Genomic DNA, 26654 nt, shown 5'->3' on the forward strand with positions numbered 1-26654 from the left:
CATTTGAGGTCAGGAGTTTGAGACCAGCCTGGCCAACATGGTGAAACCTCATCTCTACTAAAAATACAAAAAAATTAGCTGGCTTTGGGAGGCTAAGGCGGGCAGATCATGAGGTCAGGAGTTCGAGACCAGTCTGGCCAACATAGTGAAACCCCATCTCTACTAAAAATACAAAAAATTAGCCGGGTGTGGTGGTGTGAGCCTGTAATCCCAGCTACTCGGGAGGCTGAGGCAGGAGAATCACGTGAACCTAGGAGGTGGAGGTTGCAGTGAGCTGAGATTGAGCCACTGCACTCCAGCCCAGGCAACAGTGTAAGACTCTGTCTCCAAAAAAAAAATTAGCTGGGTATGGTGGTGCACACCTGTAATCCCAGCTACTAGGGAGGCTGAGGCAGGAGAATCATTTGAACCTGGGAAACAATGGTTGCAGTGAGCCGAGATTGCGCCACTGCACTCCAGCCTGGGAGACAGAGTGAGATTCCATCTCAAAAAAAAAAAAAAAAAGCTACTTGGGAACCATTTGATGCATTCAAGTCTTGCTGTTATGCCCTGTTAGGTGGGTATTAGGCAGTGTGCAATCTAAGGCTAATTTTCCCCTCTAATGAGGCAAGACCTTGCTTAGTCCTCTACCCAATGACCTGTGAATTCTGAACAGGCATTGTTCTTGGCCCTGTCTGAGTGTCAAGCACTATTCCAATGTATTCAGATGGTTCTTTCCCTAGAAGCAAGTGATTATGTCACACGTGTATGCTGATGTACTCTGCTACATACTCCAGGGGTTCCTCTGCAGATCTCTGGGGTTCTCTCTCTGTGCAAAACTCTCTCTGGTACCCTTCCTTATAAGCTGCAGTTACCTTGTTCTTTCTGGACTTAGCTCTGTTACAACCAAGGAAGTCAGCTGGTCTCTTGTCTTAGTTCTCCTTCCCTGTGTGATGACCTGATAAACTCTCAAGTCTGTAAGCTAAGCAATTGCAGGGCTCACCTCATGTTTACCATCTCTCGAACACTATCTTTTGTCACCTGATGTCTAGTGTCTTGAAAAAAACATTGTTTCATGCATTTTTTTGTTTATTGTTGCAGCTGGGAGGGTATATCTGGTCTTTGTTACTTCGTCTTGGACAGAAGCGTAAATGAGGACCTTTACTCTGAAATGGACATTTTTGAGAAGAGTGAAATGAGTTACACTTTACAAGATTCTTCTTGTTGCTGTGTTAAGAATGGAAGAGGGTTAAGGGCAGAATTAGGGAGACAAATTAGGAGTCTACAGCAAGAGACAGTGTTGGCTTGGTAGTAGTGGGGGCCATTAGAAATTGGTAGAGGCCAGGCTCGGCTCGTGCCTGTATCCCAACAGTTTGGGAGGCTGAGGAAGGAGGCAGGAGGATCCCTTGAGAACAGCAATTTGAGACCAGCCTGGGCAACACAAGGAGACCTTGTCTCTACAAATAATTTTTTTTTTTTTTTTTTTTTTTTTGGAGAGAGAGAGTCTTGCTCTGTCGCCCAGGCTGGAGTACAGTGGTGCGATATCGGCTCACTGCAACCTCCGCCTCCTGGGTTCAAGCAATTCTCCTGCCTTAGCCTCCCAAGTACCTGGGAATACAGGCGCGTGCCACCACTAATTTCTTTTGTATTTTAGTAGAGACGGGGTTTCACCGTGTTGCCCAGGCTGGTCTCGAACTCCTGAGCTCAGGCAATCCGACCGCCTTGGCCTCCCAAAGTTCTAGGAATATAGGCGTGAGCCACCGCACCCAGCCTCTACAAATAATTTTTTTTTTTTTTTTTTTTTGAGATGGAGTCTCGCTCTATCGCCCAGGCTGGAGTACAGTGGCGTGATCTCGGCTCACTGCAACCTTCGCCTCCCAGGTTCCAGAGATTCTCCTGTCTCAGGCTCCCAAGTAGCTGGGATTACAGGAGTCCGCCACCACGCCCAGCTAATTTTTGTATTTTTAGTAGAGATGGGGTTTCATCATGTTGGCCAAGCTGGTCTTGAACTGCTGACTTTGTGATCTGCCCACCTTGGCCTCTCAAAGTGCTGGGATTACAAGCGTGAGCCACTGCGCCTGGCCAAATAATTTTTAAAATTTGCCGGGTGAGGTGATGTGCGCCTGTGATCCCACCTACTCGGGAGGCTGACGTGGGAGGCTTGCTTGAGTGCAGGAGGTTGAGGCTGCGGCTGCAGTGAGCTATGATTGTACCACTGCACTCCAACCTGGGTGACAGAGCAAGTCCATCTCCCCTCAACACACATAGCAAAAAAAAAAAAAAAAAAAAAAAAGAGAGAGAGAGAGAGAAAGTGGTAGAATCTGGGCAAAGTTAGAGCTGCCGGAGGAATCTGAAGGAATGGTGTGGAGCGTGGGAGGAATAAGATGCTTCCAGGGCTTCTGGCTTGAGTAAGTGGAGGAATGGAGTTTCATTCATTTAGCTGGAGAAGACTGCAGGAGAAGTGTGGGGAGCGTGAGACATGTTCTTCTTGGGATGCCTATTCATTCTCCAAGAGAAAACATTTTTTTCTTAAGTCGCTGTACAAGTGGAGATTTCAAAGCAGGCAGTTGGCTATATAGATGTGGAGTTTAGGGGAATGGTCTGGGCTGGAGATGAATATTTGGGAGTCATAACCATATGAAAATGTAACCTGGCCGGCCGCGGTGGCTCACAGCTGTAATCCCAGCACTTTGGGAGGCCGAGGCGGGCGGATCACGAGGTCAGGAGCTCGAGACCATCCTGGCCAACACGGTGAAACCCCATCTCTACTAAAAAAAAATACAAAAAATTAGCCAGGCATGGTGGCGGGCGCCTGTAGTCCCAGCTACTCCGGAGGCTGAGGCAGGAGAATCGCTTGAACCTGGGAAGCTGAGGTTGCAGTGAGCCAAGATCGCGCCATTGCACTCCAGCCTCGACAACAAGAGCCAAACTCCGTCTCAAAAAAAAAAATTAAATAACAGCAAGCAACTGCATGCACGTTTGGGGGCGGTGTCCGGAGTGAGAAAGGCCCCGCCAGCAATCCATCCCACAATCAGCGATGGCTGAGGGGGTCTGGACCTCGCGGGACGGGGCTGCACGCCTCCAAGCAAATGCACAGCGCGGCTAAATTGGATTCGACAGCACCGGAAACGGCGACTCCCACTTGGGGCGCTGCGGACACACGAGTCGAGGCTGCCTTCCAGGAAGCAAACAAAAAAAGGGGGGAAAAGGGGGGAAAAGAAAGAAAGAGAAAAAGGAGGGCGAGTGGCGAGCAGGGGCCTCGGCCGCCACCCACACGCCCCGAAGCGTGCTCGTCCCCCGCGCGGGGCTCCCGGCCGCCGCCCTCGGCCATCGGCTGCTCCCCGGTGGCCCAGGCCTCGGACTCCGCGGCCGGCCCGGCGCGGCCCAGCGCCCTCAGGTGCGTACCCCGCCCCCGCCGCCGACGCCGCCATTAAGGGCGGGTTGCCTTTCGGAACGTCCTCCTCCTGAGGGCCTGGGGAAGGGAGGCCGCCCGGCCGCAGCGGGAGGTGGCCCCCCGGGACACCCCGGCGCCCCAAGGCGAGGCACCCCCGAACCCCGATCCCTGCTGGCAGGACCAGAGGTGTGAGGGTGGGGGCGGGGAAGCCTTGCCGCGGGGGCAATGGTCGTACGCACGGAGCGCACATCCCTCTCCTTCCTGATTGGCCGAGCGGGGGTGTGCGTGATGCCACGCTCCGCCCGTCGTACGTGGGGCGCTCGCGCTGCGTGCAGACGCGCTTGATTGGTTAGATAAGGGGGCGGGGGCCGCCGCTGTTACCAGGCAACTGCGCCCCGGATCCGCCCCCTGACGTCACGCGTTGCCCAGAGGCCCAGGTTGTGGGTTTTGTCCGTGGGTATGGTCCTCGCGACGGCCTCCGGGGATCTGTTTGTTGGCGGAAAACCAATCCAGACTCCCAAGGAAAAAGGCCGAGGCCCGGGAATTTCCCGTTGCAATTCTGGTTTCGAGTTCTAGGGGGAAAAAGGCTCGCAAGGCTGTATTCTCCATCCCTCAAGCCCAAGCTTTCTTGTTTCTTAATAACAGCTTCGTTGAGATCCATTGTAAAATTCACGTTTTAAGAGTGAATAATTCAGTGCACAGAGCTGTGCAACCTTTGCCACTAATTGCAGAACGCTTTCAGCACCCGAGGAGAAGAAACTCCAACCCCATTAGGCCGTCATTCCCCGGTCCCCACCCCGTCCCTATCCCCAGCCCCTGGCAATCACTTTTGTCTCCGTGGATTTGCCTATTCTGGACATTTCGTGTGGATAGAATCATCCCAAGAAGCTTTTTGTGTGTCTGGCTTCTTTCCTTCTTTATGGCTGAATAAAAATCCATGATATGAATACACAGCATTTTGATTTTCCATCCATTGATGGCTATTTGGGTAATTTCCACCTTTTGGCTGTTATGAACAATACTGCTATGAACATTGGTGTACACGTTTTTGTGCGGACATTTGTTTTCAATTCTCATAGGTGTATACCAAGGACTGGAATTGCTGGGCCAAGCTTTGTGTTTTAAGGGAAAAAAAAATCATGTTTTAGTTTCGTGCTGGTAATTTGAAGTAAGCAGATGTCTAGATATAAGCTTGGAAACTGGCCAGTTGGAGATTGCTCACGGCTGCAATTGAAGACTCCAGCAGCCTCTTCTCCTCTTTGCTTCCATTTGGAGAGGAAGGCGTCATAGGCTGTGTGACTTCCGTGGACGCGGGGCTTGGCACCGGCTTGCAGTTGGGATCAATCTTCAGTGGCGGTTTGGAGTGGGTCACGGTTCTTCCTGCCTGCCTTCCAGTTTAGTCCCTGACGTCTGCTCCCCAGGGCCCTGGCTCTTCCCCGACGCCTTCAGGCTGCACAGTCCCTTCTCTCATTCTCAGGCTGCAGAACCTGGAAGTACAGTTGTCCCCCCTTACCCGCTGTTTCAGTTACCTGAGGTCAACCGTGGTCTGAAAATACTACATGGAAAATTCCAGAAATAAACAATTCGTAAGTTTTAAATTGCACGCTGTGATGAAATCTCGCGCTGTGCAGCCTGGGCAGTGAATCGTCCCCTTTGTTCAGCGTCCCCACGCTGTGGACGCTCCACACCCATAGTCACTTAGTAGCTGGCTCGGTTATCAGATCGACCGTCACAGTGTCCCAGTGTATGTGTTCAAGTCACCCTTATTTTCCGTCATAATGGCCCCAAAGCACAAGAGTAGTGATGCTGGGAATTTGGATAGGCCAAAGAGAAGCCGTAAAGTGCTTCCTCTAAGTGAAAAGGTGAAAGTTCTCGACTTAATCAGGAAAGACAAAAAATCCTATGCTGAGGTTGCTAAGATCTACGGGAAGAATGAATCTTCCATCCGTGAAATTGTGAAGAAGGAAAAAGAAATTCGTGCTAGTTTTGCTGTCTCACCTCCAACTGCTAAAGTGACGGCCACAGTGCGTGATAAGTGCTTAGTTAAGATGGAACAGGCACTGCATTTGTGGGTGGAAGAGATGAACAGAAAACGTGTTCCCATTGACAGCAACATGTTGCGCCAGAAAGCTTTGAGCCTATACCAAGACTTCAGCAAGGGATGCTCTGAAACTGACACCAAGCCATTTACTGCGAGTAAGGGATGGTTACACAGATTCAGGCATAGATTCTCACATCATTACAAGAAGAAGAAGAAGGGTAAGTACGTTACAACAAGTTATACTGAGAGAGAGAGAGATCACATTCACATAACATTACAGTACTTGATATTCTATTTTATTATTGTTGTTAATTTCTTACTGTGCCTAATTTATAAATTAAAATTCATCGTAGGTATGTATGTACAGGTTGAACATCTCTAATCCAAAAATCCAAAATTTGAACCGTTCCAAAATCCAAAACATTGAATGCTGCTGACCTGATGCAAGTTGAAAATTCCATACCTGTCACCTTTGCCTTTATTTTTTTTTTAAGACAGTCTCGCCCTGTCGCCGAAGCTGGAGTGCAGTGTTGCGATCTCGGCTCACTGTAAGCTCCACCTCCCGGATTCAAGCCATGCTTCTGCCTCAGCCTGCAGAGTAGCTGGGATGACAGGCGTGTACCACCACGCCCGGCTAATTTTTACGTTTTTAGTAGAGACGGGGTTTCACCATGTTGGCCAGGCTGGTCTCGAAATCTTGATGTCAGTTGGTTCACCCACCTCAGCCTCCCAAAGTGCTGGGATTACAGGCATGAGTCACCACGCCCGGCAGGCCTTCTTTGTTTTTCTCTTGAGACAGAGTCTTGCCCAGGGCCTCGCCCTGTTGAAATGGTGGGATCACAGCTCACTGCAGCCTTGACCTCCTGGGCTCAAGCAATCCTCCCATCTCAGCCTCCTGAGTAGCTGGGACCACAGGCATACACCCCCACACCTGGCTAATTTTTAATTTTTTTGTAGAGGTGAAGTCCCATTATGTTGCCAGGCTGGTCCCACTATGTTGCCCGGACTGGCCAACATGGCGAAACCCTGTCTCTACTAAAAATACAAAAATTAGCCAGACATGGTAGTGCACACCTGTAACCCCCAGCTACTTGGGAGGCTGAGGCAGGAAAATCACTTGAACCTGGGAGGCGGAGGTTGCAGTGAGCCAAGATCGCGTCACTGCACTCCAGCCTGGGCGACAGAGCGAGACTCCATCTCAAAAAAGAAAAAGGACATAATAGATTTAGGGTTTGGCACTATCTGCAGTTCCAGGCATCCACTGAGGGTCTTGGAATGAGTCTGCCGAAGATAAGGGGGAGAGTCCTGGCCCTTCATTTCTCTTGTCCTCCCAGTGGATTCATCTGCGTTCCTACATGCCCTGAGGCCATTTCATGGGTGTCTGGCTCCTTTTACTGTATTGCTTGTGATTCCCCTCCACTCCTTGCCATCAGTATACTTTTTTTTGGGGGGGGGGGGGGAAGGGTACAGAGTCTTGCTCTGTCACCTAGGCTGAAGTGCAGTGGCACAATCACGTCCTACTGCAACCTCTGCCTCCCGAGTTCAAGAGATTCTCCTGCCTCAGCCTCCTGAGTAGTTGGGATTACAGGTGCGTGCCACCATGCCCAGCTAATTTTTTTTTTCTTTTTGAGATGGAGTTTCGTTCTTGTTGCCCAGGCTGGAGTGCAATGGCATGATCTTGGCTCACTGCAACCTCCGCCTCCCGGGTTCAAGCAATTCTCCCCGCCTCAGCCTCCCGAGTAGCTGGGATTACAGGCACCCACCACCACGCCTGTCCTTTTTTTTTTTGGATTTTTAGTAGAGACAGGGTTTCACCATGTTGGCCAGGCTGATATGGAACTCCTGACCTCAGGTGATCCACCTGCCTCAGCCTCCCAGAGTGCTGGGATTACAGGTGTGAGCCACCTCGCCTGGCTACTAGTATACATTTTTACATCGCAGGTGCTCATTACATTTTTGTTGAATGGTGAAACATGTACTCTTGTGTTTGTACTTGTAGGCTGAGCTGTGAAGAAGGTAGAATTTATTAATTAAAACCAAGCCCTGCGGCTCAGTGTGGTGGCTCACGCCTATAATCCTAGCACTTTGGGAGGCTGAGGTGGGAGGATTGCTTGAGTCTAGGAGTTCAAGACTGGCCTGGGCAACATGGCAAAACTCTGTCTCTACAAAACAAACAAAAAACAACAACAAAAAATTAGCTGGGTACAGTGGTGTGCGCCTGTGGTCCCAGCTACTTGGGAGGCTGAGGTGGGAGGATCACTTAAGCTTGGGAGTCCCAGGCTGCAGGGAGCTATGATCATGCCACTACACTCCAGTCTGGGTGATAGAGCAAGACCCTATCTCAAAAGAAAAAAAGCAAAACAAAACAGAAAACAAGTCCCAGGTCTGGGCACAGTGTCTCATTCCTATAATTCCAGTATTTTGAGAGACTGAGGCAAGAGAATCGCTTGAGCCTAGGAGTTCAAGATCAGCCTGGGCAACATAGTGAAACTTTGTCTCTACAAAAAAAAAAAAAAAAAGTCAAAATTAGCCAGGCGCATGGTAAGCTGTGATGATACCACTGCACTTCAATCTGGAGGACAGAGCAAGACTCTGTCTCAAAACCAAACCAAAACAAAAAAACTAAGCCCTTTAAAACCTGAAAAATTAATCTTTGGAAAGGAAAATCTAGAAACAGTTTTTAAAAATAAACCAGTCCTCTATTTCAAGATTTCAGAGTTTTCATAAAGGAAGTGGATGACATTCCAAATGATGAAAGGTTGTAAGGGATAGATACAGATTCTAGATCAGTGATGGGCAAACTTTGTTTGTAAGGATAGTAAATATTTTTGGCTTTGGGGACATGGGGTCTTTGTCACATGCATGCAAACCTTCCTTTGCAGGAAAGCAGCTGTAGACAAGATGTCAACAAGTGAATGTGACTGTGTTCTGACAAAGCTTAATTTACAAAACTAGGCTGCGGTCTGGATTTGACCTGTAGGCTGGAGATTGTTCTAGGTATTTGCTTTTCGTTAGTAAAATATTACACTAGAAGGACAGAAATGCCTCTAGCATTGCTGGGAAGACAACATGAGATTTGGAAGTTTTTGGAGTTTACATCTACAGTTTTAAAAGAGCAAAAAGGGCCAGGCACGGTGGCTCATGCCTGTAATCCCAGCACTTTGGGAGGCTGAGCGGGGCGGATCACCTTAGGTCAGGAGTTCGAGACCAGCCTGGCCAACATGGTGAAACCCAGTCTCTACTAAAAATACAAAAATTAGCCAGATGTGGTGGCACGCACCTGTAATTTCAACTACTCGGGAGGCAGAGGTTGCAGTGAGCTGAGATTGCACCACTGCGCTCCAGCCTGAGCCACAGAGCAAGACTCCATCTCAAAATAAAAGAGCAAAAAGTTAAGTACTATGTAAAAATCTGTGATCTCAGTAAATGGTGCTGGCACTTCAGATGTGAGTAAAAAAATGGTTAATAACTATATCGGCTTTGGGAGATTTTATTCTGTGGTACAAGTTCTTATGGTGAAGGATTTTTGAGCTTTATTAGAGTGCAGTGAAATTTTCTCAGGAAAATGTACTTGGGACAGGAAACACAGTGTTGGCTTATAGTCATGTTTCATTATTTTCAATTTTCTATTAATGCATGCTGTGTTCCAAATCATAAAATATAAAAGACAACATTCCTGCCTCCATTTGTTGTTATGTACAAAATGCAAAGAAAGCACAATAATTATGAAACACTCAGCCCAGCGCGGTGGCTCACACCTGTAATCCCAGCACTTTGGGAGGATGAGGCAGGCAGATCACTTAAGCCCAGGAGTTCGAGACCAGCCTGGGCAACATGGCGAAACCGCGTCTCTACAAAAAATACAAAAATTAGCTGAACATGGTGGCGCATGCCTGGTATTCCAGCTACTCAGGAGGCTGAGGTGGGAAGATCATCCGAGCCCAGGGAGGCAGAGGCTGCAGTGAGCTGTGATTGCGCCACTGCATTCCAGCCTGGGTGACGGAGTGAGACCCTGCCTCAAAAAAATGATAATAATTATTATGAAACACTTGTTTTTTAAATGATTACTGGTAGCATAGTTGACGCCAACTGATAGTATCTTTTTTTGAATTCCACCTGGTATCATCCTGCCTATTATTTTATTCTTCGGTTTTTTCAATTTTTTTATTTCTATTTTTGTTTGTGTTTTTATTTTTATTTTCTTTTTTGTAAAAAAGCAGACTTTTGACATCAGAGCTTGTTTAGGGATTATTGTGGTATAATATTCTGGGGATGACAGAACTGTTTTATACCTTAATTTTACCTATGTAACTTTATATATGTCAGAATTCACAGGGGCCAGGCAGGTGACTGACACCTGTAATCCCAACACTTTGGGAGACCAAGGTGGCAGATCACCTGAGGTCAGGAGTTTGAGACCAGCCTGGGCAACATGGTGAAACCTCCTATTAAAAAAAAAAATGCAGAAAATGAGCTGGGCATGATGGCACGTGCCTGTGGTCCCAGCTACTCAGGAGGCTGAGGCACGAGGATTGCTTGAGCTCAGGATGGGGAAGTTGCAGTGAGCTGAGAGTGCACCACTGCACTCCAGCCTGGGTGACAGAGTGAGACCTTGTCTCAAAAAAGAAAAAAAAAAAAATCGGCCAGGCACGGTGGCTAACGCCTGTGATCCCAGCACTTTGGGAGGCTGAGGCGGGTGAATCAGGAGGTCAAGAGATCGAGACCAGCCTGGCCAACATGGCAAAATCCCATCTCTACTAAAAATACAAAAATTAGTTGGGCATGGTGGCGGGCGCCTGTAGTCCCAACTACTCAGGAGGCTGAGGCAGGATAGTCGCTTGACCAGGGAGGTGGAGATTGTAGTGAGCTGAGATCACGCCATTGCACTCCAGCCTGGGCAACAGAGCGAGACTCCGTCTCAAAATAAATAAATAAATAAATAAATAAATAAATAAATAAATAAAACATAATCCTCATCTAGTCTAGTTTACATCAGGTAAAAGAATTTTCAGCCAGGCGTGGTAGATCATGCCTGTAATCCCAGCACTTTGGGAGGCTGAGGCAGGTGGATCACCTGAGGTCAGGGGTTCAAGACCAGCATGACCAATATGGGGAAACCTCGTCTCTACTAAAAGTACAAAAATTAGCTGGGCATGCCAGGAGTGGTGGCTCACGCCTGTAATCCCAGCACTTTGGGTGACCAAGGCGGGTGGATCACAAGGTTAGGATATTAAGACCATCCTGGCTAACACGGTGAAACCCTGTCTCTACTAAAAATACAAAGAATTAGCTGGGCATGGTGGCACGGGCCTGTAGTCCCAGCTACTCAGGAGGCTGAGGCAGCAGAATCGCTTGAACCCGGGAGGCGGAGGTTGCAGTGAGCCAAGATCAAGCCACTGCACTCCAGCCTTTGCAGCAAGAGCAAAACTCCATCTCAAAAAAAAAAAAGAAGAATTTTTATTTAAAACTTTTTTTTTTTTATTTCACAGGAAATGGATTGCATGATTGTTTTGACCATTTTTCTTCATGCTAAATAAAGTACGCAGACTTAAGCATTGAGTTAAGAGATCAGTGTTTTGATTGCCTTTTGGTCGGCGTCAGGGAGAGACCTCTCTGAGTTTGGAGGTTGTTTTAAGGACGCGGGGTGCCATGATTCTAGTAATTTTGTGTGTGCATTTCACACACAACAACCCATACATAAATATCTTATAATTCATTTTCCAGGCACTTGAGAATGAAGGGAGCATTGTTAATAATTTCACTGGCAGGGCGGGCGTGGACTAGGACTGTCCCACCTGGGACATGTGGTCACCCATCTTATTTTCCCCTCATGGGGCCTTTCTTCTGTTTGCCTTTCTGCTCCTCCACTGCGGTTGCAGCCTCTGCCATTCCTTAAACCATCTGCACACCCACCAGCAGGCTCCCATGCTCTCTGTGTCCTTTCACGGAAAATAATATTTCCCTTGGAGGGTGTGTAGGTTTTAAATTGGGTGATCGTAAAAGGATCGGCGCATAGAGTGTAGTTCAGTACATGTTAATTTTCTTTTTTTCCATCCAACCTCTCTTTGATTTTATTTGATTTTTAAAAATCTCTTTAGCTGGGCGCGGTGGCTCATGCCTGTCACCCACCACTTTGGGAGGCCAAGGAGGCCAGATCACTTGAGGTCAGGAGTTTGAGACTGGCCTGGCCAACGTGATGAAACCCTGTGTCTACTAAAAATACAAAAAATTAGCCAGGCATGGTGACCCAAGCCTGTAATCTCAGCTACTTGGGAGGCTGAGGCAGGAGAATTGCTTGAACCCAGAAGGCAGAGGTTGCAGTGAGCTGAGATCGTGCCACTGCATTCCAGCCTGGGCGACAGAGTGAGACTCCATCTCAAAAACAAATAAATAAATATGATAAAAACTGTTTTATTGAGATACAATTCATATACAGTTCACCCATTTGAAGTGTACAGTTCAGGCTGTACACGGAGGCTCATGCCTGTAATCCCAACACTCTGGGAGGCTGAGGTGGAAGGATCGTTTGAGCCCAGGAGTTTGAGACCAGCGTGGGCAACATAGTGAGACCTCTCTACAAAAATAGAAAATTAGGCTCTTTCCCATCTTGCAAGATGGCGGGTGAAAAAGTTGAGAAGCCAGATACTAAAGAGAAGAAACCCGAAGCCAAGAAGGTTGATGCTGGTGGCAAGGTGAAAAAGGGTAACCTCAAAGCTAAAAAGCCCAAGAAGGGGAAGCCCCATTGCAGCCGCAACCCTGTCCTTGTCAGAGGAATTGGCAGGTATTCCCGATCTGCCATGTATTCCAGAAAGGCCATGTACAAGAGGAAGTACTCAGCCGCTAAATCCAAGGTTGAAAAGAAAAAGAAGGAGAAGGTTCTTGCAACTGTTACAAAACCAGTTGGTGGTGACAAGAACGGCGGTACCCGGGTGGTTAAACTTCGCAAAATGCCTAGATATTATCCTACTGAAGATGTGCCTCGAAAGCTGTTGAGCCATGGCAAAAAACCCTTCAGTCAGCACGTGAGAAAACTGCGAGCCAGCATTACCCCCGGGACCATTCTGATCATCCTCACTGGACGCCACAGGGGCAAGAGGGTGGTTTTCCTGAAGCAGCTGGCTAGTGGCTTATTACTTGTGACTGGACCTCTGGTCCTCAATCGAGTTCCTCTACGAAGAACACACCAGAAATTTGTCATTGCCACCTCAACCAAAATCGATATCAGCAATGTAAAAATCCCAAAACATCTTACTGATGCTTACTTCAAGAAGAAGAAGCTGCGGAAGCCCAGACACCAGGAAGGTGAGATCTTCGACACAGAAAAAGAGAAATATGAGATTACGGAGCAGCGCAAGATTGATCAGAAAGCTGTGGACTCACAGATTTTACCAAAAATCAAAGCTATTCCTCAGCTCCAGGGCTACCTGCAATCTGTGTTTGCTCTGACGAATGGAATTTATCCTCACAAATTGGTGTTCTAAATGTCTTAAGAACCTAATTAAATAGCTGACTACAAAAAAAAAAAAAAAAAAAAAATAGAAAATTAGCTGAGTGTCGTGGCACATGCCTGTCATCTTAGCTACTCTGGAGGCTGAGGCAGGAGCATTGCTTGAGCCCAGGAGGTCAAGGCTACAGTGATTACACCACTGCACTCCAACTATGATCATGGCACTGCACTTCAGCCTGGGTGACAGAATGAGACCCTGTCAGAAAAAATAAATAAAAATTTAAAAAATAGGGGTGGGCATAGTGCCTCACACCTATAATCCCAGCACTTTGGGAGGCCAAGGAGGGTGGATCACCTGAGGTCAGGAGTTTAAGACCAGCCTGGGCAACATGGCAAAACCCCATCTCTACTACAAATACAAAAAATTAGCTGGGCATGGTGGTGCACGCCTGTAATCCTAGCTACTCAGGAGGCTGAGGCAGGAGAATCGCTTGAACCCAGAAGGCAGAGGTTGCAGTGAACTGTGATTGTGCCACTGCACTCCAGCCTGGGAGACAGAGCAAGACCCCATCTCAAAAAAAAAAAAAAGAAAATTAAAAAAAATAAAGTGTACTGTTCAGTGGTTTCTTAAAATATATTCACAGAGTTGTACAACTATCATCACAGTCAATTTTTGTTTTGTTTTGTTTTTTTGTGAGACGGAGTCTCACTCTGTTGCCCAGGCTGGAGTGCAATGGTGGGATCTCAGCTCACTGCAACCTCCGCCTCCCGGGTTCAAGAGATTCTCCTGCCTCAGCCTCCCGAGTAGCTGGGACTACAGGCGTGCGCCACCATGCCCGGCTAATTTTTGTATTTTTAGTAGAGACAAGGTTTCACCAAGTTGGCCAGGATGGTCTCGATCTCTTGACCTCGTGATCCGTCCGCCTCGGCCTCCCAAAGTGCTGGGATTACAGGCGTGAGCCACTGTGCCCGGCCATCACAGTCAATTTTTGAACATTTTCATCACTCTGAAGCCTTTTACCCTTTAGCTATCAACCTGAAATAACCACTAATCTATTCTCAGTTCCTATAGATTTCCCTATTCTAGAAATTTAATATGAATGGAATTACATAATATGTGACTCCTTTGGATTTTAAGTTGAGGGGATTCATAAAAGGTCAGAAGTGAAACATTCATAGGAAATAGTTGATTGAGCCAGGTGTAGTGGCTCACAGCTGTAATCCCAGTGTGGATGAGGGGGAAGGATGGCTTGAGTCCAGGAGTTGGAGGCTGCAGGGAGCCATGATCGAGCCACTGCACTCCAGCCTGGGTGACATTGTGAGACTCTGACTCTTAGAAATAAAAAAGCTGACCAGGCTCAGTGGTTCATGGCTGTAATCACAGGGCTTTGGGAGGCCAAGGCAGGTAGATCACTTGAGGTCGGGAGTTCGAGACCAGCCTGGCCAACATGATGAAACCCCATCTCTACTAAAAACACAAAAAATTAGCCGGCCATGGTGGTAGCTGCCTGTAATCCCAGCTACTTGGGAGGCTGAGGCAGAAGAACTGCTTGAACCCCAGAGGCAGGGGTTGCAGTGAGCCAAGATCATGCCATTTCACTCCAGCCTGGGCAACAGTGAGACTCCATGTCAAAAAAAAAAAAAAAATATATATATATATATATATAAAATAAGGCTGGGCATGGTGGCTCACGCCTGTAGTCCCAGCACTCTGGGAGGCTGAGGCGTGTGGATCAACTGAGGTTAGGAGTTCAAGACCGGCCTGGCCAACATGGTGAAACCCCGTCTCTACTAAAAAATAGAAAACTTAGCTGGGCCCGGTGGCGGGTGCCTATAATCCCGGCTACTCGGGAGGCTGAGGCAGGAGAATTGCTTGAACCTGGGAGGTAGAGGTTGCAGTGAGCTGAGATCGCACCACTGCACTCCAGCCTGGGTGACAGAGTAAGACCTTGTCTCAAAAAATACATATAAAAATAAATAAATAAGCAGTTGATTTAGTATCTTCTTCAATAGACAAGATGCCTGAGTACAGCCCGCGGCTCTCCTGGCGTGTGGTCCCGTGGGGACCAGTGCATCAGGTGCTTCCTAAGCTGGCGTCACCTGCCTGGCCCGATGCCTCCTCTGGTGTTCGTTGTTAATTAATGCCACCTCCTGATGGCAGTTTCTTTCTGGGAAGAGGAGAGAAGAGATGGAGCCGTCCCCAAGTGAAGGGTGCAGGGAAGGCTCCATGAATAGTCTCAACTAAGGACTGTCCCAGGAAGGAACCTCGGGACAAGCAAAGAACAGTGAACTTCTGATGTGACCCGGATGCACCCATTTCCAGAGAGCAGGAAGCACAGAGAAGGCCCGTGGGTCGCCGTCCCCGGGGTGCCTTCCATCCTGCAGGGCTTGCTGCATGCCCTGAAAGTTATGATAAAGACATAGGACCGGCCGGGTACGGTGGCTCACGCCTGTAATCCCAGCACTTTGGGAGGCCGAGGTGGGCAGATCACGAGGTCAGGAGATCGAGACCATCCTGGCTAACATGGTGAAACCCCGTCTCTACTAAAAATACAAAAAATTAGCCGGGTATGGTGGCACACGCCTATAGTCCCAGCTACTCGGGAGGCTGAGGCAAGAGAATGGCGTGAACCCGGGAGGCAGAGCTTGCAGTGCGCAGAGATCATGCCACTGGGCGCAGTGCGCAGAGATCATGAACTCCAGTCTGGGCGACAGAGCGAGACTCCGTCTCAAAAAAAAAAAAAAAAAAAAAGACATAGGACCTTCATCACCAGGGGTGCCCCTTGGGCTGTTGCTGTGGCATCTCCCTTTTTTTTTTTTTTAGACGGAATCTTACTCTGTTGCCCCACCTGGAGGGCAGTGGCACAATCTTGGCTCACTGCAACCTCCGCCTCCTGGGTTCAAGCAATTCTCCTGCCTCAGCCTCCGGAGTAGCTGGGATTACAGGTGTCTGCCACCATGCCCAGCTAATTTTTAGTAGAGAAGGGGGGGTCTCACCATGTTGGCCAGGCTGGTCTCGAACTCCTGACCTCAAGTGATCCGCTCACCTCAGCCTCCAAAAGTGTTGGGATTATAGGCGTGAGCCACCACGCCGGCACCATTTCTTAATACACATTGAGTGTGATGACATCATAGATCAATGGCAATTGAAGGTGTGAAGAAGTGGAAATAGCACTAGGCAAAAATTGTCCTGGTGTATGTTCTAGCTTTGCTTGGACAACTTGCTAAGTTGTAAAATGAGAATACTTCTACGCCCTTTTCTCTCCTGGGGATGCTAAAGACAAAATAAAGATACGAATGGAAATTCTCTGAGCTTCCAAAAGAATCAGGATGGAGCATGATCTAAGGGAGTGTTCTGGTGAATGGGAACTTAACACGCCTTTGCCGTTACATATTCTTTGATGTGCATTTGCTTGGTGAGTGGAATCTAGAATGCTCAAGAAAAGACTTTCTAGGACCTACGCGTCTCATGGCTGGATGCCGCTTTTGCTACTCTTCATCTTAGCCAAAAAGCGGAGAGGCAATTGGGGCTGCTTTTTCTGACTCCAGCTCTGTTGCCAGAACAGAGTCTTTGCTATGAAAAACAATACTGGCTGGGCGCGGTAGCTCACACCTGTAATCCCAGCACTGTGGGAGGCAGAAGCAGGAAGATCGCTTGAGCCCAGGAGTTGGAGACCAGTCTGGGTAACATAGTGAAACCCCGTCTCTACTAAAATGCAAAAGTTAGCCAGGTGTGGTGGCATGCACCTGTAGTCCCAGCCACCCGGGGGCTGAAATGGGAGGATCAACTGAGCCCAGAAGGTCGAGGCTACACTGAACTGTGGTAACACTCCAACCTGGGTGACAGAGCAAGATGCTGTCTCAAAAAAAAAAAAAAAAAAAAAACAGACCAGGCATGGTGGCTCTCACCTGTAATCCCAGCACTTTAGGAGGCCGAGGCGGGCGGATCACTTGAGGTCAAGGGTTCGAGACCAGCCTGGCCAACATGGTGTAACCCCGTCTCCACCAAAAATACAAAAATTAGCTGGGTGTGGTGGCTCACGCCTGCAATCCCAACTACTCGGGAGGTTGAGGCAGGAGAATCGCTTGAACCCAGGAGGCAGAGTTTGCAATGAGCTGAGATCGTGCCACTGCACTCTAGCCTGTGTGACAGAGTGATATTCCACCTCAAAAAACAAACAAACAAACAACCAAATCTTTCCCTATCCCTCCCTTCCCCCTACCATTCTGTTTAATAATAATAGAGATATAGAGATTTATAAAAATTTTTAACGATAACAATTTGCATCCTACTGGTTCAGCATAGCTAATGTTCTCAGAAAGATGATAACTCTAAGGGATCCTCGAGTGTCTTCAAAGAATTTTGGTAGATAGTTGCATTTTTAGAATTTCTTTTCAACCTTCTGTAACTGTCCAGACTGGCTAGGGTGTGCTGTGGTTGCAAACGACACCAGACTTTGGAGGATTAAAGGAGCAAAGACTTATTTCTTGGTTGCACTAAAAGTCTGTTATGCGTTGGCTGTGAGTCTGTTTCACGTTGTCTGCAATCTGGAACCCAGGCTGCTGTGGTGGTTCCATATGGAAAGTTCCCAGTGACCACCGAGGAGGAAGAGAGAGTGTGGCAAAATGAAGTTACTTCCCTGACATCCTCAGTCCACGAAAGTCATGTGGCCGCACCACATTCAAGTGGGCAAGAAATCAAACCACGTGATCTGAAAGAGACCTTTGTGAATATTTCCAAATAACCGCATGTGACCTCCACACTTAGCTCCCTTAAATCTTCAGTTTTGGTCGGGCTCAGTGGCTCACGCCTGTAATCCCAGCACTTTGGGAGGCTGAGGCGGGCAGATCACCTGAGGTCAGGAGTTTGAGACCAGCCTGACCAATATGATGAAACCCCATCTCTACTAAAAATACAAAAATTAGCTGAGCATGGTGGCGCCTGCCTGTAATCCCAGCTACTTGGGAGGCTGAGGCAGGAGAATCGCTTGAACCCAGGAGGCAGAGGTTGCAGTGAGCAGAGATCACACCGCTTCACTCCAGCCTGGGCGACAAGAGTGAAACTCAATAGAAAAATCTTCTGTCTTCCTTCCGCATGCACACTCATGTTGATCTGTTTATCTTTTGCTTACAAATAGAATTAAGCCAAATATTGGAGGGATATGATGGTAGCTGACAGGTACTTAATTTGCATGTTCCATTTCAAAAAGTTGTTTTTAAGATTTCAGAGAATTTTTTTCAAAGAAATTTCTTAAAGCTAACTTCATTTAGAGCTTGGCAAAATGTATCAGCCAGGCACAGTAGCTCATGCCTGTCATCCCGGCACTTAAGGAGGCCGACACAGGAGGATGGCTTAAGCCCAGGAATTTGAGATCAGCCTCGGCGATAGAGCAAGACCCCATCTTTACAAAAAAATGTTAAAAAATTAGCTGAGCCTGGTAATACATGGCTGCAGTCCCATATGCAAAACATAGCTGGGGCTACACGGGAGGGTGAGGCAGGAAGATCACTTGAGCCTGAGAGTTGGAGGATGCAGTGAGCCATGATTGTGCCACTGCACTCCAGACTGGGTGACAGAGTGAGATCCTGTCTCTGAAAACAAAACAAACAAAAAGCTAAAAAAAAAAAAAATCTTGGCAAAATTTAGAGTGAGCTTTTAGGAGACAGAAGTCCGAAGGGAAGTGGGAAAAAAGGAATTTTCTCTTCCTATCTTTAGCACACAAACCCATTATATCCTTTCTATGTGTAAGTGACATAGTGTGGTAGCTGTCACAACCATGCTGAAATCTGACTAAACATCATGGGATCAATAAGGTACAAATCCGCCTCTCCTCATCTGGGAAACAGCATGCTCCTCTCACATAATACCTGAGTTTGTTTTACGGGGAGGCCATGTGTAGGTTTAGTGGAAAATATATTCTATAAAGTTAGCATAAAAATAAATGTAAAAGGCTGGGTGCGGGCCGGGCGAGGTGGCTCACGCCTGTAATCCCAGCACTTTGGGAGGCCGCGGCGGGCAGATCACGAGGTCAGGAGATCGAGACCATCCTGGCTAACATGGTGAAACCCCGTCTCTATTAAAAATACAAAAAAATAGCCAGGCGTGGTGGCAGGCGCCTGTAGTCCCAGCTACTTGGGAGGCTGAGGCAGGAGAATGGCGTGAACCTGGGAGGTGGAGCTTGCCGTGAGCGGAGATCGTGCCACTGCACTCCAGCCTGGGCGACAGAATGAGACTCTGTCTTAAAAAAAAAAAAAAAAAAAAAGACTGGGTGCAGTGGCTCACGCCTGTAATCACAGCATTTTGGGAGGCCTAGGCAAGTGGATCACTTGAGGTCAGCAATTCGAGACTGGCCTGGTCCAACATGGTGAAACCCCATCTCTACTAAAAATACAAAAATTAACCAGGCGTGGTGGTGGGAGCCTATACTCCCAGCTACTTGGGAGACTGAGGCAGGAGAATCGCTTGAACCTGGGAGGCAGAGGTTGCAGTGAGCCAAGATCGCACCATTGCACTCCAGCCTGGGCGACAGAGCAAGACTCTGTTCCAGAAAAAAGGGCTGGGCATGGTGGCTCATGCCTATAATCCCAGCACTTTGGGAAGCCGAGGCAGGTGGATCACTTGAGACCAGGAGTTCAAGACCAGTATGGGCAACATGGCAAAACCCTGTTTCTACAAAAAAAAAAAAAAAAAAAATCCAGGTTTGCTGGAGTGTGCTTGTAGTCCCAGCTGCTTCGGACCCTACAGTGAGTTGAGATTGCCCCACTGCACTCCAGCCTGAGTGACAGAGCAAGACCCTGTGTCTAAATAAATAAATAGTTTCTAAAAAAGAAAGTTGACTGGGCACAGTGGCTTACGCCTGTAATCCCAGCACTTTGGGAGGCCAAGGCGGACGGATCGCCTCAGGTCAGGAGTTCGAGACCAGCCTGGCCAACATGGCAAAACCTCGTCTCCACTAAAAATACAAAAATTTGCTGGGCGTGGTGGCAGACACCTGTAATCCCAGCTACTTGGGAGACTGAGGCAGGAGAATCACTTGAACCCAGGAGGTGGAGGTTGCAGTGAGCTGAGATCGTGCCATTGCACCAGCCTGGGCAACAAGAGTGAAACTCAGTCTCAAAAAAAAAAAAAAAAGAAAGAGAGTTAGCAGGGTTGGGTGTGGTGGCTCACACCTATAATCCCAGCACTCTGGGAGGCCAAGGAAGGCAGATTGCTTGAGCTCAGGAGTTTGAGACCAGCCTAGGTAACATGGCGAAACCCCATCTTTACAAAAAATACAAAAATCAGCCAGGCGTGGTGGCGCTCACCTGTAGTCCCAGCTGCTGGGGAGGCTGAGATGGGAGGACTGATTGAATCCAGGGGGCAGAGGTTACAGTAAGCTGTGATTGCGCCACTGCACTCCAGCCTGGGTGACAGAGCAAGATCCTGTTTCAAAATAAAATAAAATAAAATAAAACAAAATAAAATAAAATAAGTTAGCATTACTATTCAGGAGCTCATGGGCAAGTCACTAAATGCCTTTAAATTTCAGTTTCTTCATCTCGAGAGGAAAGTTTGAACTAGATCTTTGGTGAGCACCCTCACATCTCTAAATGTGGGTTTCAGACTCTGAATTTTTGCCACTTTCTTATTGCTTCTCTTGCACAGGGATCATGGCCCAGGTAGCAGTGTCCACCCTGCCTATTGAAGAAGAGTCCTCCTCAGAGACCAGGATGGTGGTGACATTCCTCGTGTCTGCCCTCGAATCCATGGTGAGACAGCCTGACACTTGTCTGACATTCCATAGATGGATCATTGTCGAAATGACAGAATCATGAAACACTTCAGTATCCCTTTTCTTTTTTTTCTTTTCTTTTTTTTTAAGACAGAGTCTCACTCTGTCGCCCAGGCTGGAGTGCAGTGGCGCAATCTCAGCTCACAGCAACCTCTGCCTCCAGGGTTCAAGCAATTCTCCTGCCTCAGCCTCCCGGGTAGTTGGGATTATAGGCACCAGCCACCACATGCAGCTAATTTTTGTTTTTTTTTGAGACAGAGTCTTGCTCTGCTGCCCAGGCTGGAGTGCAGTGGCATGATCTCGGCTCACTGCAACCTCCGCCTCCCAGGTTCAAGCAATTCTCCTGCCTCAGCCTCCCAAGTAGCTGGGATTACAGGCACCGGCCACTACGCCTGGCTTATTTTTTGTATTTTTAATAGAGACGGGGGTTTCACCACGTTGGCCAGGCTGGTCTCGAACTCCTTACTCTCAGGTGATCTGCCCACCTCGGCCTCCCAAAGTGGTGGGATTACAGGCGTGAGCCACCGTGTCCGGCTGCTTCAGTATCACTTTAGATGTTTGCCTCCTGCCTGACATCTATATAAGGGTATCCTTTATAGAGGGTAATGGGCTTGTCAGATTATTTATGTATTTGTATATTACATTATGGATGCAATTATATAAACTTAAGCTTCCCAGACCAGATCTGAAATGTAATGAATGGTAACCTTTGTTACCATGTTTGAGAATATTTTAAAAATCTAATTTCAAAAGTAAATAGGCCAGGTGCAGTGGCTCACGCCTGTAATCCCAGCACTTTGGGAGGCCAAGGTGTGTGGATGACTTGAGGTCAGGAGTTGGAGACCAGCCTGGCCAATATGGTGAAACCCCATTTCTACTAAAAATAGAAATATTAGGGGGACGTGGTGGCGGGCATCTGTATTCCCAGCTACTCAGGAGGCTGAGACACGAGAATCACTTGAACCCGGGAGGCGGAGGTTGTAGTGAGCTGAGATTGTGCCATTGCACTCCAGCCTGTGCAACAGAGCGAGACTCTGTCTCAAGAAAAAAAAAGTAAACAGCCTATTTATATATATCTATTTACATCCAAAAGGTAAACTTTACCTGGTGGGTGAAAATTTGATGAGAAATTTACATAACTCCAAAGTACCTGATCAGAAGATATTTATTGATTAAAAATGGAAAATCAGTAACTTTACAGTGCAGAAACCTGACAGACACCACCTCATTCAAGTGATCAAAATTAGCATAGTCAGACTGTAATCCCAGCGGTTTGGGAGTCGAGGTGGGAGGATGGCTTGAGGCCAGGAGTTGGAGACCAGCCTGGGCAGCATAGTGAGAACTTGTCTCTACAAGACTATTTTTAAAAAATTAGCTGGAGGGGATGGTGCTATAGTTCCAGCTAGTTGGGGTGCTGAGATGGAAAGATTGCTTGAGCCCAGGAGTTCAAGTCTGCAGTGAGCTATCATGAGCTATCATGACACTGCACTCCAGCCTGCACAGCACAAGACCCTGACTCTAAAAAAAAAAAAAAAAAAAAGTTGGAATTAATTTTAGAAGAAAGCATTAGGGGTAGGCAGGGTGGCTCATGCCCGTAATCCCACCACTTCATGAGGCCAAGGCCAGAGGATCACTTGAGCTCAGGAGTTTTGAGACCAGCCTGGGTAACATAGCAAGACCTTCTGTCTACTAAAAAAAATTTTTAGGCCGGGCGCGGTGGCTCACACCTGTAATCCCAGCACTTTGGGAGTTTGGGAGGCCGAGGCAGGCAGATCACAAGGTCAGGAGTTCGAGACCAGCCTGGCTAACATGGTGAAACCTCGTCTCTATTAAAGATACCAAAAATTAGCCAGGAGTGGTGGCACATGCCTGTAATCCCAGCTACTTGGGAGGCTGAAGCAGGAGAATCGCTTGAACCTGGGAGGCAGAGGTTGCACTGAGTCGAGGTCACGCCATTGCACTCCAGCCTGGGCAACATGGCAAGACTCCGTCTCAAAAAAAAAAAAAAAGGAAAAATAAAAAATTTTAAAAATTAGCCAGGCGTGGTGACACATGCCTATAGTCCCAGCTACTAGAGAAGCTGAGGCAAGAGGATTGCTCCAGCCTAGGAGATCAAGGCTGCAGTGAGCTAGGATTGCACCACTGTACTTCAGCCTGGGTAACAGAACAAGACCCTCTCTCAAATAATAATAATAATAAAGCATTAGGATCTGTTTGAAGAAAACTCGAAATATCTTCCCCAGGGACATTGTTTAAGAACTGATCACATTCCTTTCATTTGACAAATATCCATGAAGCACTTCCTAAGCCAAGGCCCTCTTCTAGGAACTGGAGTCACAAGACCTGAGAAGGTCCCCCTTACAGAGATCTTATATCCTACTCGGGAGATAAACAATAAACAAATTCGGCTGGGCATGGGGACTCAATGCCTGTAATCCCAGCACTTTGGGAGGCCGAGGAGGGTGGATCACCTGAGGTCAGGAGTTGAAACCAGTCTGGTCAACTTGGTGAAACCCTGTCTTTACTAAAAATACAAATATATTAGCTGGGTGTGTTGGCAGGCACCTTTAATCCCAGCTAACATGGGAGTCTGAGGCGGAGGTTGTAATGAGGCGAAATCGCACCACTGCCCTCCAGCCTGGGTGACAGAGCAAGACTCCATCTCAAAAAAAAAGGTATATATGAAGAGGTAACCAGAAAGTCTGCAGCCAAAAATGTAGGGAAAAGGCATATTGGAAGATCCATGTCAGGCAGTCAATAAAAATATGTTCTTTGGGTTTTATGATGTTTATGGTGTTTGCTTGATAAATTTCTTTTGGTTTCCTTTCTCAGTGATTTTTCTCATTCTAAATAAATATTCCTGGCCGGGCACAGTGGCTCACACCTGTAATCCCAGCACTTTGGGAGGCCAAGGTGGGCGGATCACAAGGTCAGGAGATCGAGACCATCCTGGCTAACACGGTGAAACCCCGTCTCTACCAAAAATACACACACACACACACACACACAAATTAGCCAGGCGTGGTTGCAGGCGCCTGTAGTCCCAGCTACTCAGGAGGCTGAGGCCGGAGAATGACATGAACCCGGGAGGCGGAGCTTGCAGTGAGCCGAGATTGCGCCACTGCACTCCAGCCTGGGTGACAGAGCGAGACTCCGTCTCAAAAATAAATAAATAAATAAATATTCCTTTTGCTACCTAATTTTGTATTCTTAAATCAGGCCTCCCAGGCCCCACAAACTTGGATCTGCCCTTGTAGATAATACATCGCTTTTTGTTTCTGTTTCAGTGTAAAGAACTGGCCAAGTCCAAGGCAGAAGTGGCCTGCATCGCAGTGTACGAAACAGACGTGTTTGTCGTCGGAACCGAGAGAGGATGCGCTTTTGTTAATGCCAGGACGGATTTTCAGAAAGATTTTGCAAAATACTGTAGGTGTTTTAATTTTATCCTTTGTATTCCCAATCTCAAAAGGATCGCAGGCAAGACTTCCACAGTATTTCCTTCTAAGCTATCATAAGCATTCTCCTAGAAACGATCCTAACACATCTTCTTGGATTCAGCTTACCAAATAAACACTGCTTAACACTGCAGAGTCCAAGACAAATGGTCATTTTATTTTATACTAGGTCCTCAGCGGTACTCTGGTTTATTAGAATAAATTTCAAGGACATAGAACAAATTATCTTTAATTCCTAAAATAAACACCATTTTACAAAATACTCTTTAGTCCTTTCCAAAGGAAGGGGGAAAAGCTTTTTCAGAGCTTATTGTGTATTACTGCCTATTAATAGCCATTATACAATTACTCCTTTTTTCCTTTTTTCTTTTTTCTTTTTGAGACAGAGTCTCACTGTGTCACCCAGGCTGGAGTGCAGTGGTGCGATCTTGGCTCACCGCAACCTCCGCCTCCCAGGTTTAAGCGATTCTCCTGCCTCAGCCTCCCGAGTAGCTGGGATTACAGGCACCTTCCACCATGCCCAGCTAATTTTTATATTTTTGGTAGAGAAAGGGTTTCACCCTGTTGGCCAGGCTGGTCTCAAACTCCTGACCACAAGTGATCTGCCCACCTCTGCCTCCCAAAGTACTGGAATTACAGGTGTGAGCCACTGCACCTGGCCGTTTTTTCCTTTTCTTAGTATGGCAATTTCAGAGCCTTCAATATGCCAGGGTGTGCTGCAAGCATCCAGTGTGAGTGAGCATATGTGGCCATATGTCAAGGAACTACTCTGCAGTGTTAAAAACTACACCTTCTGCCGGGCTCGGTGGCTCACTCCTGTAATCCCAAAATTTTGGGAGGCCAAGGCAGATGGATCACTTGAGCTCAGGAGTTTGAGGCCAAGCTGGGCAACATGGCAAGACTCCATCTCTACTAAAAAATACAAAAAAAATTAGATGGGCGTGGTGGCACTCGCCTGTAGTCTTAGCTACTCAGGAGGCTCAGGTGAGAGGATCTCTTGAGCCCGGGAGGTCAAGGCTGCAGTGAGCCGTGATCACACCACTGCACTCCAGTCTGGACCATAGAGCGAGACCCGGTCTCAAGACAAAACAAAACCAGACAAAAAACTACACCTTTTATGGTGGTAATCTCTAACACTGTAGGTTATTTACCAAGTATTGATATAGCAATTTAATATTCCTTGTAACCATGAAAGGATAAAAATCAGAAAGGTTCGTCAGAGGGTATAAGGGTGTGTGTGTGTGTGTGTGTGTGTGTGTGTGTACAGAGAGAGGGGTCTCTATGGATTGGCAGAGGGTATATAAAGTGTGTGTGTGTGTGTCTGTGTGTGTATAAGTAGATTAGATAGATGGGTAGATAGATAAATAAGAGAGAGGAATTATATACATATGTATATAGACAGATTAGATAAATGGATAGATGATAGATAAGAGAGAGGAATTATATATATATGTATGTAGATAGCTTAGATGGATGGATAGATAGATAAGGGAGACAGGAATTATATATATATATATGTATATAGATAGATTAGATGAATGGATAGAGAGAGAGATGAGAGAGGGGAGAATTGAGTGATAGATTGATTCAAATTTACTTCCGAGATCCCAAATTAAGGTCTCCACTATCAAGAAGACAGATTAAAAAATGAAGCCATCTTTAAATAATACAGTATGTAATTGATACACAAGAAGGGTATTCTCAATTCATTAATGTCAGATGCCAGTTGAATTTCTAATCATTGAAATTTACTTGTAGATTTTTTTGAGATTCATAGTTGCATGTTAATTTTGTTGTCGCAAATATTTTCTCTAGTATTCATCTTGTAATGAAACTGTTCTGAAATTGGTGTGATAATCTTTTTATATTTTCTTTTCTTTTAATAATGTCAACTTTTAGTTTAGATTCGGGGGGCACACGTGTAGATTTGTTACATGGGTATATCGTGTGATGCTGTGGTTTGGGGTACAGTAGTGAGCATAGTACCCCATAGTTCATTTTGCAACCCTTGCCCCCACTTCCCTCTTTCCTCTAGGAGCCAGCAGTGTCTATTGTTCCCATCCCCATCTTTATGTCCATGTGTACCCAAGGTTTGGCTCCCACTTACAAGTGAGAACATGTGGTATTCGGTTTTCTGTCCCTGCATTAATTTACATAGGATAATGGCCTCCAGCTGCCTCCACATTGCTGCAAAGGATATGATTTCTTTCTTTTTTATGGCCGCAGGTTTTTCATTTTTGTTTTTGTTTTTTGAGACAGAGTTTTGCCCTTTCGGACAGGCTGGAGTGCAATGGCATGATCTTGGCTCACTGAAACCTCCACCTTCTGAGTTCAAGCCATTCTCCTGCCTCAGCCTCCCAAATAGCTGAGATTACAGGCATCTGCTACCACACCCAGCTAATTTTTGTATTTTTTAGTAGAGACAGGGTTTCCCCATGCTGTCCAGCCTGGTCTTAGACTCCTGACCTCAGGTGATCCGCCTGCCTCTGGCTCCCAAAGTGCTGGGATTACAGGCGTGAGTCATCGTGCCCAGCCTTTTTTTTTTTTTTTTTGAGACAGGGTTTTG

The 26654-nt window shown here is 47.1% G+C and overlaps 2 protein-coding genes across 8 annotated transcripts in view; both read left to right on the plus strand.

Moving 5' to 3' along the window:
- GTF2IRD2 (GTF2I repeat domain containing 2) overlaps window positions 1–26654 on the plus strand; it is a 74918-nt gene that overhangs the window by 13600 nt on the left and 34664 nt on the right. Inside the window, exons 1-3 of one of the 7 annotated variants that reach the window (XM_057302715.2) lie at window positions 1100–3376; window positions 20507–20610; window positions 23921–24059. In XM_057302715.2, the coding sequence (XP_057158698.1) occupies window positions 20512–20610; window positions 23921–24059 (238 nt within the window). In that variant the 5' untranslated portion in view covers window positions 1100–3376; window positions 20507–20511. Of the gene's footprint in view, window positions 1–1099; window positions 3377–3399; window positions 5633–20506; window positions 20611–23920; window positions 24060–26654 lie in introns of those variants that run through there. The other 6 variants (XM_008962658.6, XM_003810303.4, XM_055114463.3 and 3 more) reach the window with 6 other exon arrangements.
- On the plus strand, window positions 10648–12957 carry LOC117978634 (large ribosomal subunit protein eL6-like). The gene has a single exon (XM_063605857.1). It carries the CDS (start codon window positions 12029–12031, stop codon window positions 12893–12895), a length of 867 nt encoding a protein of 288 aa, XP_063461927.1. The 5' UTR covers window positions 10648–12028; the 3' UTR covers window positions 12896–12957.

The sequence above is a fragment of the Pan paniscus genome, chromosome 6 (assembly GCF_029289425.2).
Source record: "Pan paniscus chromosome 6, NHGRI_mPanPan1-v2.0_pri, whole genome shotgun sequence".
In the NCBI taxonomy this organism is placed as follows: domain Eukaryota; kingdom Metazoa; phylum Chordata; class Mammalia; order Primates; family Hominidae; genus Pan; species Pan paniscus.

Excerpts from the sequence above, each read along its gene's own strand:
- LOC117978634 (XM_063605857.1), top strand. The coding sequence starts at position 12,029 with ATGGCGGGTGAAAAAGTTGAGAAGCCAGATACTAAAGAGAAGAAACCC.